The sequence below is a fragment of the Tupaia chinensis genome, unplaced genomic scaffold, assembly GCF_000334495.1.
Source record: "Tupaia chinensis unplaced genomic scaffold, TupChi_1.0 Scaffold000252_1, whole genome shotgun sequence".
Taxonomy (NCBI): Eukaryota; Metazoa; Chordata; class Mammalia; order Scandentia; family Tupaiidae; genus Tupaia; species Tupaia belangeri.
This window is the reverse complement of record NW_006159732.1, coordinates 3037202-3052904: the sequence shown is the minus strand read 5'-3', so window position 1 is coordinate 3052904 and position 15703 is coordinate 3037202. Positions and strand designations below refer to the sequence as shown.

At 39.5% G+C, this 15703-nt stretch overlaps 1 protein-coding gene across 3 annotated transcripts in view; it reads left to right on the top strand.

Moving 5' to 3' along the window:
* The window catches only part of PLA2G7 (phospholipase A2 group VII), a 49515-nt gene that overhangs the window by 8303 nt on the left and 25509 nt on the right, over positions 1-15703 (top strand). For 2 of the 3 annotated variants that reach the window (XM_006149084.3, XM_027772094.1), the window contains exon 2: positions 15296-15435. In XM_006149084.3, the coding sequence (XP_006149146.2) occupies positions 15327-15435 (109 nt within the window). In that variant the 5' untranslated portion in view covers positions 15296-15326. The remainder of the gene's footprint in view (positions 1-15295; positions 15436-15703) is intronic. The other variant, XM_014588018.2, reaches the window with a different exon arrangement.

The window sequence follows — 15703 nt, the reverse complement described above, 5'->3', positions numbered from 1 at the left end:
CTACACTTTTTTAAAAATTACTTTTGGAGAGATTTTTGCTATAGGGTGCATGTATTCATTGGAGACAGAGAGACAGAAAGTGAGAAATCACTCCTCTCCCCCGGGGGGGGGGGGATGACCATGCTGCATTCCCTTCTCCTCCTGGGATTTTGGGCACACATGCACATATACTCAGCATGAGTTTAAGTCATTGGGTGGGACTTGAACTGCAGTCAACTACATAGGAGTCCAGTGACGTAACCATTACGCCATCCGCTGTTCCCGATAACTTGTATCACCTTTAAGCTGTATAAAGGCACCAAACACCTGCTCACTTTCAAAAGTGAGCAGAATCAGTTAATTTTATTTTACTTGCTGCTTTTTGTTTTTGTTTTTGCTATAGGACACATGTGTTTGCTGGAGAAAGATATAGACACAGAAAGAGAAGGGAAGTGAGAAATCACCCCCCAGAGGGGATAGCCATGTCAAAATCCCTTCTCCTTCAGTCTCCTTTTGGAATTTTGTGCATGCATGTACATGCGGCTGGCATGATTTTCAAGTCACCACGTCTGGACTCAAACCATGGAGTTGGCTATGTGGGATCCAGCTGCCTTAACATCCATGGCACCTGCTGGCCCTTACTTTCAGCTTTTAACTGCTACTTATAAAAATGGTTGTTTATCAAACTTCCACAATAGGGAACTGCTTCTTATTCTGCTTTTTTGACTCTAACCCTTTTCTTAGGTTGCAAAGTCCTTACATGAGAGTTGTATCTACTGTGCCCAAAATAAGAGTCTTTAAACACTTCTGTAGAAGTCACCTGAGTGTTAGATATTTAATATTATGTCCAGTTAAGTTTGAGTCTGTTAGCTAATATGGTAGAGAAAATAATAGAATAGATACTAACCTTTTTCCTAATTTCAATATCAGCAAGTATTGAGTAGGAAATATTTTGACTCCCTATATGCTTCTAAAAGAATCATGATACCTCAGATAAAGATAGGACCTCAGAGTCCAACCACACATGCACCTGTGCCCCTGGCAAGAGACCACTTATCTGTGTTTGTATCATTCTTCTGACAAGGAAGTCTGCACTGTGGGGAAGACATCACAAATGATCTAATTATCAAAACAATCTTCCTTTTATTGTCACGGCATCTGTTTTCCTCCAACCTGTTCAGCATTCTCTTAGACCAAGGACATTTGGGATATCTCTAAGCTGCAAGGGCTATCATATGCATTGCAGGATATTTAGATCCCTGGTCTTTTCTCACTAGATACCAGTGGCAGAACTCTACCAGCTGAGACAACCAAAAATATATCCAGACATCACCCAATGTTTTCTGGGAGACACAATTGCCCCCATTGAGAATCACTACTTTGGGGCAATGGTCTCTCCTGCTTCTGCTTTCATCCTATTGTAAGATATCCAAAGTAGATCTTATCCTCCACAATCATTCAGTCTAGTAATGGGTCAATTTTGAGATAATTCATTTTCTTTCTTTTTTTAAACTTCAGTTGAAACTAAAGTGGCCTATTGTTTGCTCTTTGGGCTCATTCTATAACTCTATATGTTTTATGTTAGTTTTCTAATTCTGGTATTAACAATTTACTACAAACTTAGTCACTTAAAGCAACACAATTTATTATCTTACAATTCTGTAGCCTCAGAACTCTGATATGGCCTCACTAAGCTATTGGGTCATTGAAAAAGTCATCATACATTTTTGCATGGAAAAATACGTCATGATTTTTCCTATGACCCAATACATTGAGGTGTTGCAAAGGTCACATCCCCTTCTAGGTGCTGTACAGGAGAATCTCCTCACCTTTTCCAGATTCTGGACCACCCACATCCCATGGCTCATGGCTTTTCAAGGCCAGAATGGGTTGGCTTCTCATATCACATCATTAAAACCTCCTCTTATGCCATCTTCTTCATCTTTTAAAGAAAACTGTGATTACTTGGGCCCACCATATAATCCATGATAATTTCCCTATTTGAAAGTCAACTTATTAGCAACTGTTAATTCCATTTGCTTTCTTAGTAACCCTTTGTCATGTCAATAACATCGTTATATTTCAGGGGTTAGAATGTAGGTACTTGCAGGGGGAGAGCATTATTCTTCCTATGATGTGCTCCCATTTCAAAAGTTTATCAGAAAGAATTTGACAAAACGAGTATATATACTTGTAAAGGAATGTTTTCTGAATCTTGACCAGTAACAGAAGAGTTAAGGTACCCATCCCTTAATCTCTTACCAGTACTGGGTTTGACTTGGCCAGTTTTGTCAGCTCTTGACAGAAATGCCAGTCTTAAGGCTGGACATTTTACTTGTTTTGGTTTGTCTTTTGTTTCAAAAAGGGAAATGTTTCATCATGAAAATTTAATAGTGACAAATTGGGAAGTGTCATGATTAGCGGCAGTCATGAGAATATGGAGATCTCAGCTAAGATCTGAAGAGCAAATAGGAGACTAGTTTTAGTAGTAGACATGAAGTCCGAAAAAGAAAGGCAAAAGGGTGACATCAATGTTTAAATGAATTTAAATAGAATATATTATCTAAGCTCTCATTGAAAGGTCTTTTTGATGGCCAGAATGACATTTGGTCTAGTGGTGAAGGTGCCAAAATTGAAGAAAATTATTTTCACACTTTACTATTTAAAATGATTGTTTTGATGTAAATATTCCTGTTGATTTAAAATATCCAAAAAGAGAAAATTAGAAAGATAAAAATTTACCTTTAGTTTTTAATTATATAAGGTTCTCCAAAGAAGATAAACTTTCTAAACATTTGTTATTTCTTTATGTTTATTTTACTGTTTCTCTTTTTTCTTCTTTGCTTTCATGTGTTTGGGTCTATGGATAATTCTCTTAATTCTCTACATGAGCTTTTACTTAATATTAACCATAAACACTCTTTATGATCATAGAAGCTCTTCTTATGTATCCTTTTAAAATTATTTATTACTAAAGCCATATATTCTATTATAAAAAACCGAAAGCATAATGGGAAAATACTTATAAATTCATCATCCTTTTTCTATTAATTTTTTTAGTTTGAATTTTTAAATGGCAAAGTTTTTTAGAATTATTTTATTTAACTTTATTTATTTATTTATTTGAATTTGACCAGAGAGGGACAGAGCAAGAAAGCGAAAGAGAGAGAGAGAGGAGAGAGGGAAAGTAAGAAAGTGATCCACCAGGTCCAGGACTCAAACCACAGTCGGACATATGGGAGTCTAGCACCCTCAACCACCATGCCACCTGCCGGCCCATTAAATGGTAATTTTATACTCTTTTTTCAATTAAAATAGATTGTAAGCAGAATTAATGTTAATAACTGAATAAAATCCCATGTGATGCCTTTGTAGGGTTCCATTATAGGTTTATGTATGTGCATACTTATAAAAATAGAATAAACATTGTAGTGCACCAAGGTTTTAGAATTTTATTTTCCCATGTGTAGTATGTTTTTATGCTAATCCCAGAAGCTTAATTAAATGGTCAACTAAAGGTATGGACTATTTAAAGTTTACCAAATTGCCTACCAAAATTAGTGTATCCATTTATAAGCCCATTAACTTTGCTAAGTTTATTTTGTTAAATTTTGTTTCAAAACATATATACCGTGTTCTGAGGGTTTTGGTTTACCAGTTATTGCTCTGTTTGGCCAGTTCATCTTTCTCAAAGAACATTTTGTATTTCATATTGGCCAAGGGTGATGGTTTGTGGTGATGGAAGCAAACATTATGCTTGGGAAGACGGCCATATCTGGGGCTTCAGTGTAGTCACCTTGGATTCTCTGATTCTAAGAAAATGTCCAAAGACAATATTTGTGTTTTTAGGGTCTTACTTCTTGAGAGTCATGACATTTCTAACTAACTCATATCCCACAGCTAAGAAAAAAGCACTTGTCAGTGGAAAGAGAACTGTTAGAAGTAACAGCCTTTTTCTGAATCATTCTTCTGTGTTTAGGTTCAGAGGACTCCATGGTCATCCTGTCCAAGATCTCAATAACCATTAGAAGATCAAATAAGCCAGTGTCCTAAGAACCCAAAAACTTGCAGCCCTTTGTAATAGCTTTGTTCAGAAAAGCAGGAAGTGCTGTTTTCATATTACTAACATGGGAAATGTTTCATCATAGTTACTTTATAGTACTTTCATAGAGGATTGGCAGTTACTTTAAATAAAATTCCATAAAACAATAAAAGAGCTTTATAATAAATGAAGCTAGAGAAGGGAGTTATAGGACTGTATTGTTAAGGGCCCACCAGGTACATAGAACTGCGGAGAATTTTAAAAAGATGAAGGGGGTGCCAGCAGGCGGCATGGTGGTTAATGTTCTGGACTCTCATATGGCTGGCAAAAGTTTGAGTCCTGGACCCAGTGACTTGCTTTCTCACTTTCTCTCTCTCTCTCTGGTGAGCACACTTACCCTATAGCAAAACGTATAATAATAACAATAATGATAAATAAAATTAATAATTTTATAAATAATAATAATCAAATAATTATTTTTAAAAGATGAAGGCTATTGGAATTAGTGCAAGAAGATAGTTAAGAACTTTAAATGGTAAAAAAGCAACATGTGAGCTAAATGCAAAGTGATAATGTGAAGTGAACACAGTTCATAGGTGCTGAGGAGGCCCTGGGGGAAGCTGATGTCACAGGGATCAAGATCTCCAGAACATGAGACAAGCAGCTGGTTACAGAGAAGAGAGGGTGAGCTTTGGTTCAAATTGAACTGGAGACAAAGAAGGGCTTTGGGAGGGAGTCTAACCCTAATATTCTGTTTTCCTTGAGAAGAACGTTTTCAGATCTCCCATTGTAAGAAACAGGAGGGCAGGTTGGTTGAAGGAGTGTGTATCCATTGAGGGAGAAAAGATTTTAACCTACTAGGGTGGGGTGCGCTAAGGAGTGAACTAGGGGACTGCCATAAAGTCACAAGGACACAAATACAGCTGAATTGCTGTCCATGGGCACAGCTGGGTTCACTGCACAGGCAGAGGCTCCAGAGCCCTCTATTTTATACCCCTTTGGCCCCCAACACATGCATAGGCATGCACACTCACATGTCATTGGACTAAGGACACACACAGACTCCATCCTACACTGCATCAGTCACTCCTGTGTTTTTCTAGCACACATTCACAGTGCATCAGGGTGAAAGGCCTTCAGTGCTGGGTGCAGTGGAAAATATCACTACCTGTTGGACAGACATCAAAGTTGAGATGTACCGTATGCAAGGTCTTCCACTCTCCCCTCTAGCCTGCTTCCTCCCACAACCTCCTACCTAATATCTCCTACCAGCCATCTTACCACTTCTTCTGCTGCATCATAACACTTGTAGATCAGCTTCCTCTTGTGCAAATCCTTCCTTCCTTCTTCTTCTCATAAACCCAGGTTAGTTTCTGTATTTCTTTTTTTTAAATTTTTACTGTAGAGTATGTGAGCTTGGCAGAGATGCAGAGAGAGGGAAAATGAGAAAACACCCCCAGGCAGGAGGGCCACACCACAACTCCTCCTCCATTCTCCTCTTGGGAGTTTGGGCACATGTGCACATGCACCTGGTGGTTTTTTTTTAAGCCTCCAGGTTCAGAGCCAAACTGCATAGTCAGCCACATGGAATCCAGCTGCCTGCACTACCATGCCACCTTGCTGGTCCAACCGGGGTCAGTTCCTAACACTGACTCTTTCAAGAGTCAGTTCCAGTGTGACCTCTTCTAGGAAGGCTTTCCATGCCTTCCAGCACCAATCCCCAGAATTGACCACCCTCCTTTGTGCCTGCACTGAATTCATTCCTATCAAAACATTCCCAACTCCAAATTGCATTTTTTAAAAATTCCTGATTCTTTTCATGCATCCTTAGCGCTTACCCAAAGCAGGATGAAGACATCAAGAAGCCATAGCACTGCAAATATTATAGTATCCTCATTCTCTATGAGTAACGCAACATAAAGATAGTTCTATGCCAAAGCAAAGCCATAAAACTCATGGATATATCAGATGCAGAATAACTCATTCCTAGATTTTTCTGGTTAAAATATTCTAAGTGCATAGAGGCTAAAAATTTGTCATATTTTTGGAGTCTCTTCTGCCCTGTTTCCCTACCAGGAGTTTAGTGCGCCTGAAGTAGAAGCCAGCTGTGCAGTGAGCATTCAGTGCTGGGCATGTGGCTGGTGCTTAGTAAATGTTTGGATGGACAGATGAATTGATAGATGAGCTGATGGCATGGGTTATTATGGTACAATATATTGTGGGAGAAAAAGTAAGAGAGGAACAAATACAGTGCCATGAGCCTTTTGGAAAGGGGCACAGATGCTTCTGGTTAGAGAAACTCAGAAAGGAACCTCATGGAGGAAAATCCCCAACTAGATTGATCAGAGCATAAGACAAAAGGCCAGTGTGGTGGTATGTATGTATCACAGATAAAACACATTAATGAACAAGTTACACATCTTTGTAAACTATAAAACCCATCTTATATATACGGTATATACTGTTAGATAAACCTGCCTGCTTGGTAAGAGGACTCAGAGTTGCAAGTGTTTCTCTTCTAGTAGATGATTTTCAATCCTTTCCTTTCAGTGTTTGGAAGTGCTGTCTCAGACCAAGTTTATACCTGACTTGTGCTTGCCTGCTTGCCCTTTTTATAGACCAGTGATTCTCAGCTGGGTGCAGTTTTACCCTGCAGGGGACACTTGAAATGTCTGGAGACATTTTTGTTTGTCACAAGGGTGGTAGGTAGATGCCAAATACATGTTTAAAAGGCAAACTAAAATCACCAATAATCCTACCACTTAAATATAGCTACTGGGGACATTTTTGGATTATATTCATCTAGTCCCCCTCTTTTATTCTATTTGTATATAAATAAAAGGAAACCTACTATATGGGTAGTTTTTTACCCTGTACCTCAGAGAACTGGGCTTGTTGATACAGACCTATCAGCCAGCCTGTCAGTCAGTCTCCCAAGCCTCATGCAGCAAGGACTGGAGACTGCATAAAATATGGAAGTAAAGAGTGCTAGCACTTAGTAGGTATTCAGTAAAAGATGGCTAGTTATGTTTCATATTATCTTTTTCTTTATTTCTTACGTAAGTCAGTAATCACACTTTGGACTCTAAAGGCCTGAATTGAAGGCAAAATACTTCTTTGCCTCTGGTAAGAAGCCTAAAAATAGAGCAAAACAAAACTCAAATCAACAAGTTGAGACACTAGAAAACCAATGCCAAGTCTTCCCTTAGATGCCTGTGATATGTTAATTAGGGACATTTGTTGATACTTTCAGAGGTGAGCTTGACATCCAGTCCTCTTCCTGATCTAAGGAGTTCTCGCTCAGGTTTCTAAACATTCTGAAACTGTGCTGCCCACAGCTCCTGGTTAAGGGAGCCACATCCTACCTGGCTGTTGTTATTTAGAAGTTAGTGAGGAAGTCCCTTTAGTTAGTTATATAACAAAATACCTATGGCTGGGTGGCCGTTTGAACAGTTTAATTCAAACAGCTGACCACAGTTTGAATCCTGGCCATGTTGACTTGAAAAACATGCCAGGCACATATGCATGTGCGCCCTAAATCCCAACAGGGGGGGAGAAGTGTAGAAGAAGGGATTGCAGTGTGACCATGGTCCAATGGGCGTGGGGAGGAATTCTTTCTCTTTCTTGCTCTCTGGCAACCCTATGTGCCCCCTGGGAATTAAAAAAAAAGAAAAAAAAGTAAAACTGACCAAAATTTTCTATATATATATATTAGAGAAGAATAGTATTCCCATTTTTGTTTTAATTATAATATTAAAAGAGGTGTATTCCAAGAATAGAACTTCTTATTGTGAAGACCACTCCCTGCCCCAAGTGTTATGCATTAGCTAGCTCTCCCAAACACAGAAGATATATTACAAACCATACTCTGAATAACCCGAATTTCTAATTTATGGACTGTCTCTTCACTGTAGTGCTGGACAACAGAGGGTGACCTTTTTCACTCCTGTCTGAAGCTTGGAAGTCAGAGTGTTGGGGTAGCCAAAGTAGATTACTTCTTGCAGGATCTGATTTAGAGAACATTAAAAGTTTTCTTCTTTATAAAACTTCGCCTCAATGGCATGAGATTCTTTTAGAGAAAACTAGACCCTAACCCCTCTTTTAGGGGACTTTGATGCAATGCTTCCAGGAAACCTTGGTTTTAAAAAAAAGGACTGTTGGGACCAGCAGTTAGCGTAATGGCTATGTCGCTAGGCTCCCATGTAGTCGACTGTGGTTCAAGTCCTGGACCTGGTGGCTTAAACCCACACCGGGTGTGTGTGCGTGCCTGCCGAAGATCCCGGGAGGAGAATAGAGGAGAAGGGATTGTGACGTGGCCATACCCCAGGGGGTGATTTCTCGCTTTCTTTCTCTCTAAGAGTCTCTCTCTCTCTTTCCGGCAAACGCACGCACCCTATAGCAAAAACCTCTTACAAAAAAAAAAAAAAAAGAAAGAAAGAAAGAAAAGAAAAAGACAAACAAAAAAGAAAGGGCTGTTAATGAGAAGTTAATGAGGAAGTCCATTTGGGTATTGCATGACAAAATACTTTGAGCTGGATGGCCGTTTAAACAACAGCAATTTGTTTCTCATGATTCAGGAGGCTGGGAAATCAAGATGAAAATGCTGACAGACTCAGTGCCTGTTGAGGCCTCACTTCCTGAATCATGGGGGGCACCCTCTTGCTGTGTCCTCACGTGATGGAAGAGGGGAGGGTCTCTCTTGGGCCCCTTCTATACAGGCACCAATCCCATTCTTAGAGCTCTGTCCTTGTGACCTAATCTTCCAATAACCCCACCTCCTAATACCATCACCTTGAGGGTTAGAATTTCAACATATGGATTATGGGGGACACAAACATTCCTACCATAGAAGAGTCACTAACATGCTAGTATCTCTCAGTAGCTTCTTTAGGTTAGGGAGCTATTACCTTGAAAAGTGAGATAAGGAACTGAGATTTCAGATGTGGACCATGGTGATAGACCACATAGGGTGCCTCAGGCATTTTTTAGTCTCTAGAGGAGAAGAAAAGTAGTGAACACAAAGTCTCTGGAGAAATGTAGAACAAATGCTAATAACAGTGCTTAGGAGAAGTTACAGCATTTAATGAATTTCATTAGATTTATTTAGCAGTACCCGCCTGTGGACCCAGGGAATGGTGACCAAGGAGGGACTTCAATCAGCAAAGAGAAGGTTCTCTTCTCAAAGTCCCCATTGACAGCTTAGCTTCTCTGTAGTGAACATTTTTTGAGCAATTATTTAATTATGGGCAACACATGGTACCAGGATTGCAAAATAAAAATGCTAATATTTGCACTTTAGCTACACGCAAAGACACTTTTAAACATATGTGTATCATGTAACTCTTACTATTCTCAGCCCCATTTTACAGATGAGGAAACCAGGCATGGGATCCATGGTTTGTAGAAGGTCACACAGCTAGTGGTAAGGCTGGGATTTGGAGACAACCGAATGTTATCCTTTAGGGCAAATTGAGAAGTCACACCGTGCTGTGATATCACCTGGGAATGTGTTTCTGCCCCACCTGGTGGCCTACACCAGAAAGAAAACAGGAACCTTCATTCTCAGTCAAGAAGCATTTACTAGTGCTTTCCTGAGTAATAATTATAAAAAGAAAGAAAATGAGACCAGTCTCTGCCCTGAGGAGCTCACAGGCTACTAGGTAAAGCAGTCTTGTCAATAGAGCATTGCAAGACAGGGTGACAGGTACCCAAATAGAAGCATGTATTGTATGCTGCCAGAGCAAGAAAGCAGCAACCTGCTTTGCTGCTGTGCCCAGAGGAGAGCCTCTGCCCGCCAAGGTGGAACATGTCTCCTTTGGTGCCCTCAAGGAGCTGGGTCCAGAGAAGTCCTCCCTCCCTGACTCCAGGGAAGCTGGTGAGGGTTGACCATTGCTCAGGACGTGGTTGTCTTGCCATCAGGCTGGGGACTGTCTTGGCTCACATGCCAGCCAGAGGCAGTGGGGAAGGGCAAGGTATTTGGTGGTATTGAGAAATGAGGGATCTCATTTGAGTCCTTTTATCTCTCAATATTTTTACTAGAGTAAAAGAACACCTTCCTAAGGCTCACTGTGTGACCTCAGGCCATGCATAGCTTTCCTGTGCTTCCTAGATCTTCATACTCCAAAATGAAAAGTGGAAGTGCAACACCTGCCTCTCTTCCTTTATTCCTACTGCACGTTTAAGCAAGCATTTATTATGATTGTTTGAAGCTCTCTCACAGCTGGAGATTTTGCAGACAACAATCACATCTATTTTTAAAGTCTTTTGATACTAAATATAGTGACTAACAATTGGCACTCTTAAAAATTGAGTAAATGAATACACAAATGATTGAATGAGTCAGCCCATCATTAAATTAGAGGATTTTGACTTTGAGCATGAGATCAGACATCACATATAATAGGATAGTGAAAAATGTCTAGACAAATAGTACTCTCATTCTACAACAATTTCTGGACACTACTTTCTGGGCTTGTCTGTATGAGGGGCCCAGGGAGCTCAAATGCAGAAGCTGGGCCTGCCTTCCCGTGGTGGGGCTCACTATGTTCAAAGGCTTCTCAAGAAGTCACGTTGGGAATCCTTGTGTGCCATTTCACCTGGCCTTTATTCTGCTCTTCTCCAAAGTGAGGACTGAAGGCAGAGACTCTGGCACTGGTCTGGTAGGAAACATGGGCATGGCAGACTACCCTGGTCCTGCTTGGAGGATTTAGAGAAGATGGGTCAGCACTTAGCTGTCTTTAATGCTTCCTGAGATTAGTGACAGATTAGAGTGGCAAATACCAAGGAACTGTGGGCATGTTAATCTTTGAGTTAGAGCAGTGTTCCTAAAAATTGCCATTAATTTCTTAAATGTTTTTATTTTGTCTTCCTTTTTGAACTTCTAAATGGGCTGAGGACATCATATTTATCTGGTCATAGGTTGTAAGCCTCAGGGTTGGGAACAATTTGTGGATGATGTTATTTGATGAAAAACCAGGTTGTGACATAGCAGAAAAGTAGTTGTGCAAACTGGTGAGGGTATATAGCCTGGCTTTGGATCAACGTCTTCTGTTGCTTACTTGGTATACTCAGTAGCTCTTTCTCTGGATTTATACATAGTCTTTTGCAGTTTCCAAGAGTCTCAACACATGGCTCTAAACATAATTTAGGGCAAGAACAATGAGACAGAGTCTTACTCTCTTTCAAGAACAATTTCTAACTCTAAGTCATCCTCTCAATCCAGAAAACAGTTTCTGAATACATTAACATTATTTAAATGGTAGTTCTGCTCACTAATTCTAGGAGATTACAATTTTAGAGCAAAAAAAAAAATGGACTCTAATCAATAGATATATTTTAGTTGAAAGCCAGGATTCAGACATTCTGGGTATGAGCCATACTTCCAGTAATTGCTAGTTATGTAATTCATACCACTCAAACTCTTCTTGCCTTAGTTCCTCATCAATACAATGGAGATATTAACCAGGCAATAGCACAGTGATAGAGCAATTGGGTTCATGTGAGGAAGGTGTTAGGTTCTCATCCCTGGACCTGTGTAAGTATTCTGGGCACTTGTCCATGAGCTAAACCAGCTGAAACTAGGAATGAATCATGGTGTGATGACCCTGTTGGAGGTGTCTCTTTGTCTTTCCCTCTTATGGAGGAAATAAATAAATAAACTTAAACAAATAGAATGGGAATATTAAACATCCCTCATGGATTTTTTTGGTGATGATTAAATAGGATACTTTGTACTGGGAACTGTGCAAAATGCTTAGCATATAATAAGTGTTCAAATGTCAGCAATATTATGTATTTAGTGAATGAAATTTTTTCATAAATCCCCAGTGCCATTTTAAAATAAGAGAAATTATAGTACTGAGTACTGACACAAAACGATATCTATAACATAATATGAAATTAAAGAGTAAATTGAGGGGCCAGTAGATGGTGTGCTGGGTAAGGCACTGGATTCCTGCATAGCTGACCATGGTTTGAGTCCCAGACGTGGTGACTTGTTTTCTCACTCTCTTTCTCTCTCTCTCTCTCTCTGTCCCTCTCTGGTGAATTAACCAATAATAATAATGACAGATTAAAATTAAATTAAGTAATTCCTTTTTATATAAATAATTCTTTTTTAAAAAATTTTATTTAACTTTATTATTTATTTATTTAATTTGACCAGAGAGGGACAGAGGAACAGAGCGAGCGAGTGACAGAGAAAGTAAGAAAGCAAGCCATGAGGTCTGGGACTCAAACTGCATTCGGCCATGTGGGAGTCCAGTACCCTTAACCACCACACTATCTGCCGGCCCTAAATTAAGTAATTCTAAAAAAATTTAAAATAGTAAGTTGAGTATATAACATGAAGTTTTGTAAACAGATTTTAAAAATATATATGTATGTATATTTGTGTATATGCATTTTTATGTATGTATAGGTATATGTTTATCTGTGTCAGTATTATATGTGTGCATGTAGTTGAATGTAAAAATATGTCTGGAAAAAATCCATTAGCAAGTCATTATCACTGCGCTGACAAGTCAATTTTTATTTACATAGCCCTGGCATGTTTGGATTTTTGAAACCATGTAACTATAAAAAAAATACTGAATAAGATAAAAATAAAATTATAAATAATCTTAAAGGGTTGCATCATCCACACTTATTTTCTGAACAACAGCAACAAAAAGTGCTAAGGTAGTACAATGGCTCTGTAAGTAGCCCAAGAAGCTTAGTGTTCCAGTGACAATTTTTACAACTATCTCTCCAGGTTTTTATAACCTGTGTGTTAAGAGCTACCTCGTTACAGCTCAATCTCATCTGAAACCTTCCTCTCTGAATTCTTGTTTCCCTAGAATTTATACCATATTATTTAAGAATTTTTAAATGTCTCTGAATATTTTTTGGGACCAACAGTTAGCGTAATGGCTATGTTGCTGGACTCCCATGTAGTCAACCACGGTTCAAGTCCCGGACCCGATGGCTTAAACTCACGCTGTGAGCATGTGCGTTAGTGCGTGCCCAAGATCCTGAGAGGAGAATGGAGGAGAAGGGATTGCGGTGTGATCATCCCCTCTGGGGGATGATTTCTCGCTTTCTGTCTCTCTATCTCTCTCTGTTTTTCTGGTGAGCGCACACGCCCTATAGCAAAAACCTCTCCAAAAAAATAAAAAACTATTTTTTCTTCTGTTATTTTATACACACACACATGTATATGTGTGTGTGTGTGTATGTATATATATATGCTAGTTTGTTTCTGAAACCCAATTGTAAACTTATTTTAGAGCTGGTACTGTGTCAAATTCTCTGGTATTTATCACATATTGCCATAGTAGAGTGTCTCTAGTATTTGCTTAATAAAAAACATTTGACTGAATGACTGACTGCAGAGCTTGTATTAGAATAGGCCATGCTGTGCAACAAGGACCCACTGTCCACTTAACCTGTGCCTTTACTCAGCAGAGATTTATTTCCTATTCATGAAGATCACGTGAAGTGGATGGACCTCTTCTCTGTTCTGAGTGGGGATCTTGGCTTCCTCCATGACGAGACTCTTCTTTGTCAGCATGTAGCTTCTGAGTTTGTCGTCAGGGAAAGAAACGGAAGGAAGAGACACGTTGACTCTTAAGTGTCTCAGACCAATTCTATTCAGATTTCCACTTGTCAAAAATCAGTCTCATGTCCCTAGTCCAGCCACAAGGAAGGCCAAGAAATGAGGGGAGCACAGAGACATTCAGGAGCATGAACTGTCTGTGCCAATGTCCATAGTATGTCTTCCTACAAGTCCCAATACCAACTAGGTAGTTCCCCATTATTACCAGTGATAATTACTACTCACATGGATCCTTCAGTTGGCTTAGTTTGTGTTAGTACCCGTGTATTAGAAATCAGTAGGGTTTAGAATTTATTGAGTGCCTACTGTGTGCCAGGCACTATTCTAGGTCCTGAGAATACAACAGGTGAGAAAAAGAGTCACATGTTTCTGTACTCACAGAACTGAGTTTCCAGTGGGAGAAGATAAACAATTAACAAATAATCTACACGACACATTAGCTGGGGATATGTTTCGGGAGACAAGTACAAAGGGAAACTGGGCATGTATTGGTGTGGGGAAGGGAGATGAATTGTGATTTTCAATAGGTTGATCAGGGAAAGACTGTCCAAGATGGTTACGTTGCAACAAAACCTTGAAAGTGATAAGGCCAATCACTGGGGTGTCAGGAAGAGCCCTCCTATAGGAGGAAACAAGTGCAAAGACCCCAAGGCAGGAATGAGGGAGAGGCACAGTGGATGCCTGGTGGGTGGTAAGGAAGTGTGATTGCAGCAAGTGTGCAAAAGCCATTAGTGGTGGCATTGGGAGTCTGTTGACAGACTGTGCAGAGCCTTATATGCTGTAGAGCCTTATAGTCTATGGCTTTTGCTCTGGGATATAGCCACTTGGGGATGTTGAGCAGAAGACTGGCATGATTGTTCTGCTTGCAGTGTTGGAAATATAGGGGAAAGGTTGGAAGCAGGGAGGTCAGTTAGAGGCTGTTTCCAAAATTCAAGTGAGAGAAGGTGGTAGCTTGGACCATTTCCATCACCCCAAAAAGTTGAAGGGACCACTTTTAAAAGGGAAAAGTGATACACAAGAATAAAATCGTTTTTGCTAAGTAGATGTTAACAGAGAGCCAAATTGTAATTTAACTTAGTATTACCATGAATCCTATAGTCTGTTGTTTCATTCAGTAATTCAACAAACATTTATTCAGCACCAGCTACTTGCCAGGCATTCTGTTAGGCATTGGGGACAACAAATCAGACCTGACCTTTGACTTTTGGAAGGGTGGATTACAGAATGCACTAACAATATAACATTGATAACACCAAGAATCATGACCAAAGCAGAAGCAATATAATCACCATAATTATGATGATAGCATTAGGCAAACCTTATTAACTGTTTACTATGTGCTAGACATACTTGTGGGTGTTATTATAATGAAAATATATGGTTATTGGAATTATATTTTGCTTCTATTTATATAAATAAACTAGACTGTGATGAAGTTAGAGAGCTGATAATCAAAAACTTTATATAACTGTCTAAACATATAACTTTTGTGCTGAAAAATCCAGCATTTCCAAGGATTCTGCCACCCTTAGTGCTGTCTAAAACCTACCCCATAACGTGCATGTTCCATTTTTTCCAAATGTTACTAGACCTCAGCCTTACTGATTTGTCTAACTACTTACATCCTTTTTTCATTACATGTTTGTTTCCTTTTTTTCTTTCAATCATCTGCTTTGAAGAAGGTTAAACTGAAAGTTCTCAGCCCTCAAGATGGTGCCATCCAAATTGCATGCGCTTTTCTGCCTCTGCAGCTGCTTCACACTAGTTCGTCCTTTTGACTGGCAAGACCTAAATCCTGTCACCCATATTAAATCGTCAGGTAAGAGATATATTTCTTCAAGAGCTGGGCAACTGAACTGTTGCATGACTGCAAGTGTCCTCATAGGGTTCATAGAGACCTTCCCAGGATAGAGGTGAGAACCTGTGGGTTTTTTTTTTTTTCATTGCAACTGAAACTGAAAAAGTGCCTGTGTGTCTCAATATCATGTCTGCAGGACAGACAGAACCAGGATGAGCCACTTCAACTCACACTGGAAGCTTAGCTTGCAGTCAGTGTGGAGAATGTCCTCAATGTCATCCCTTCTCTC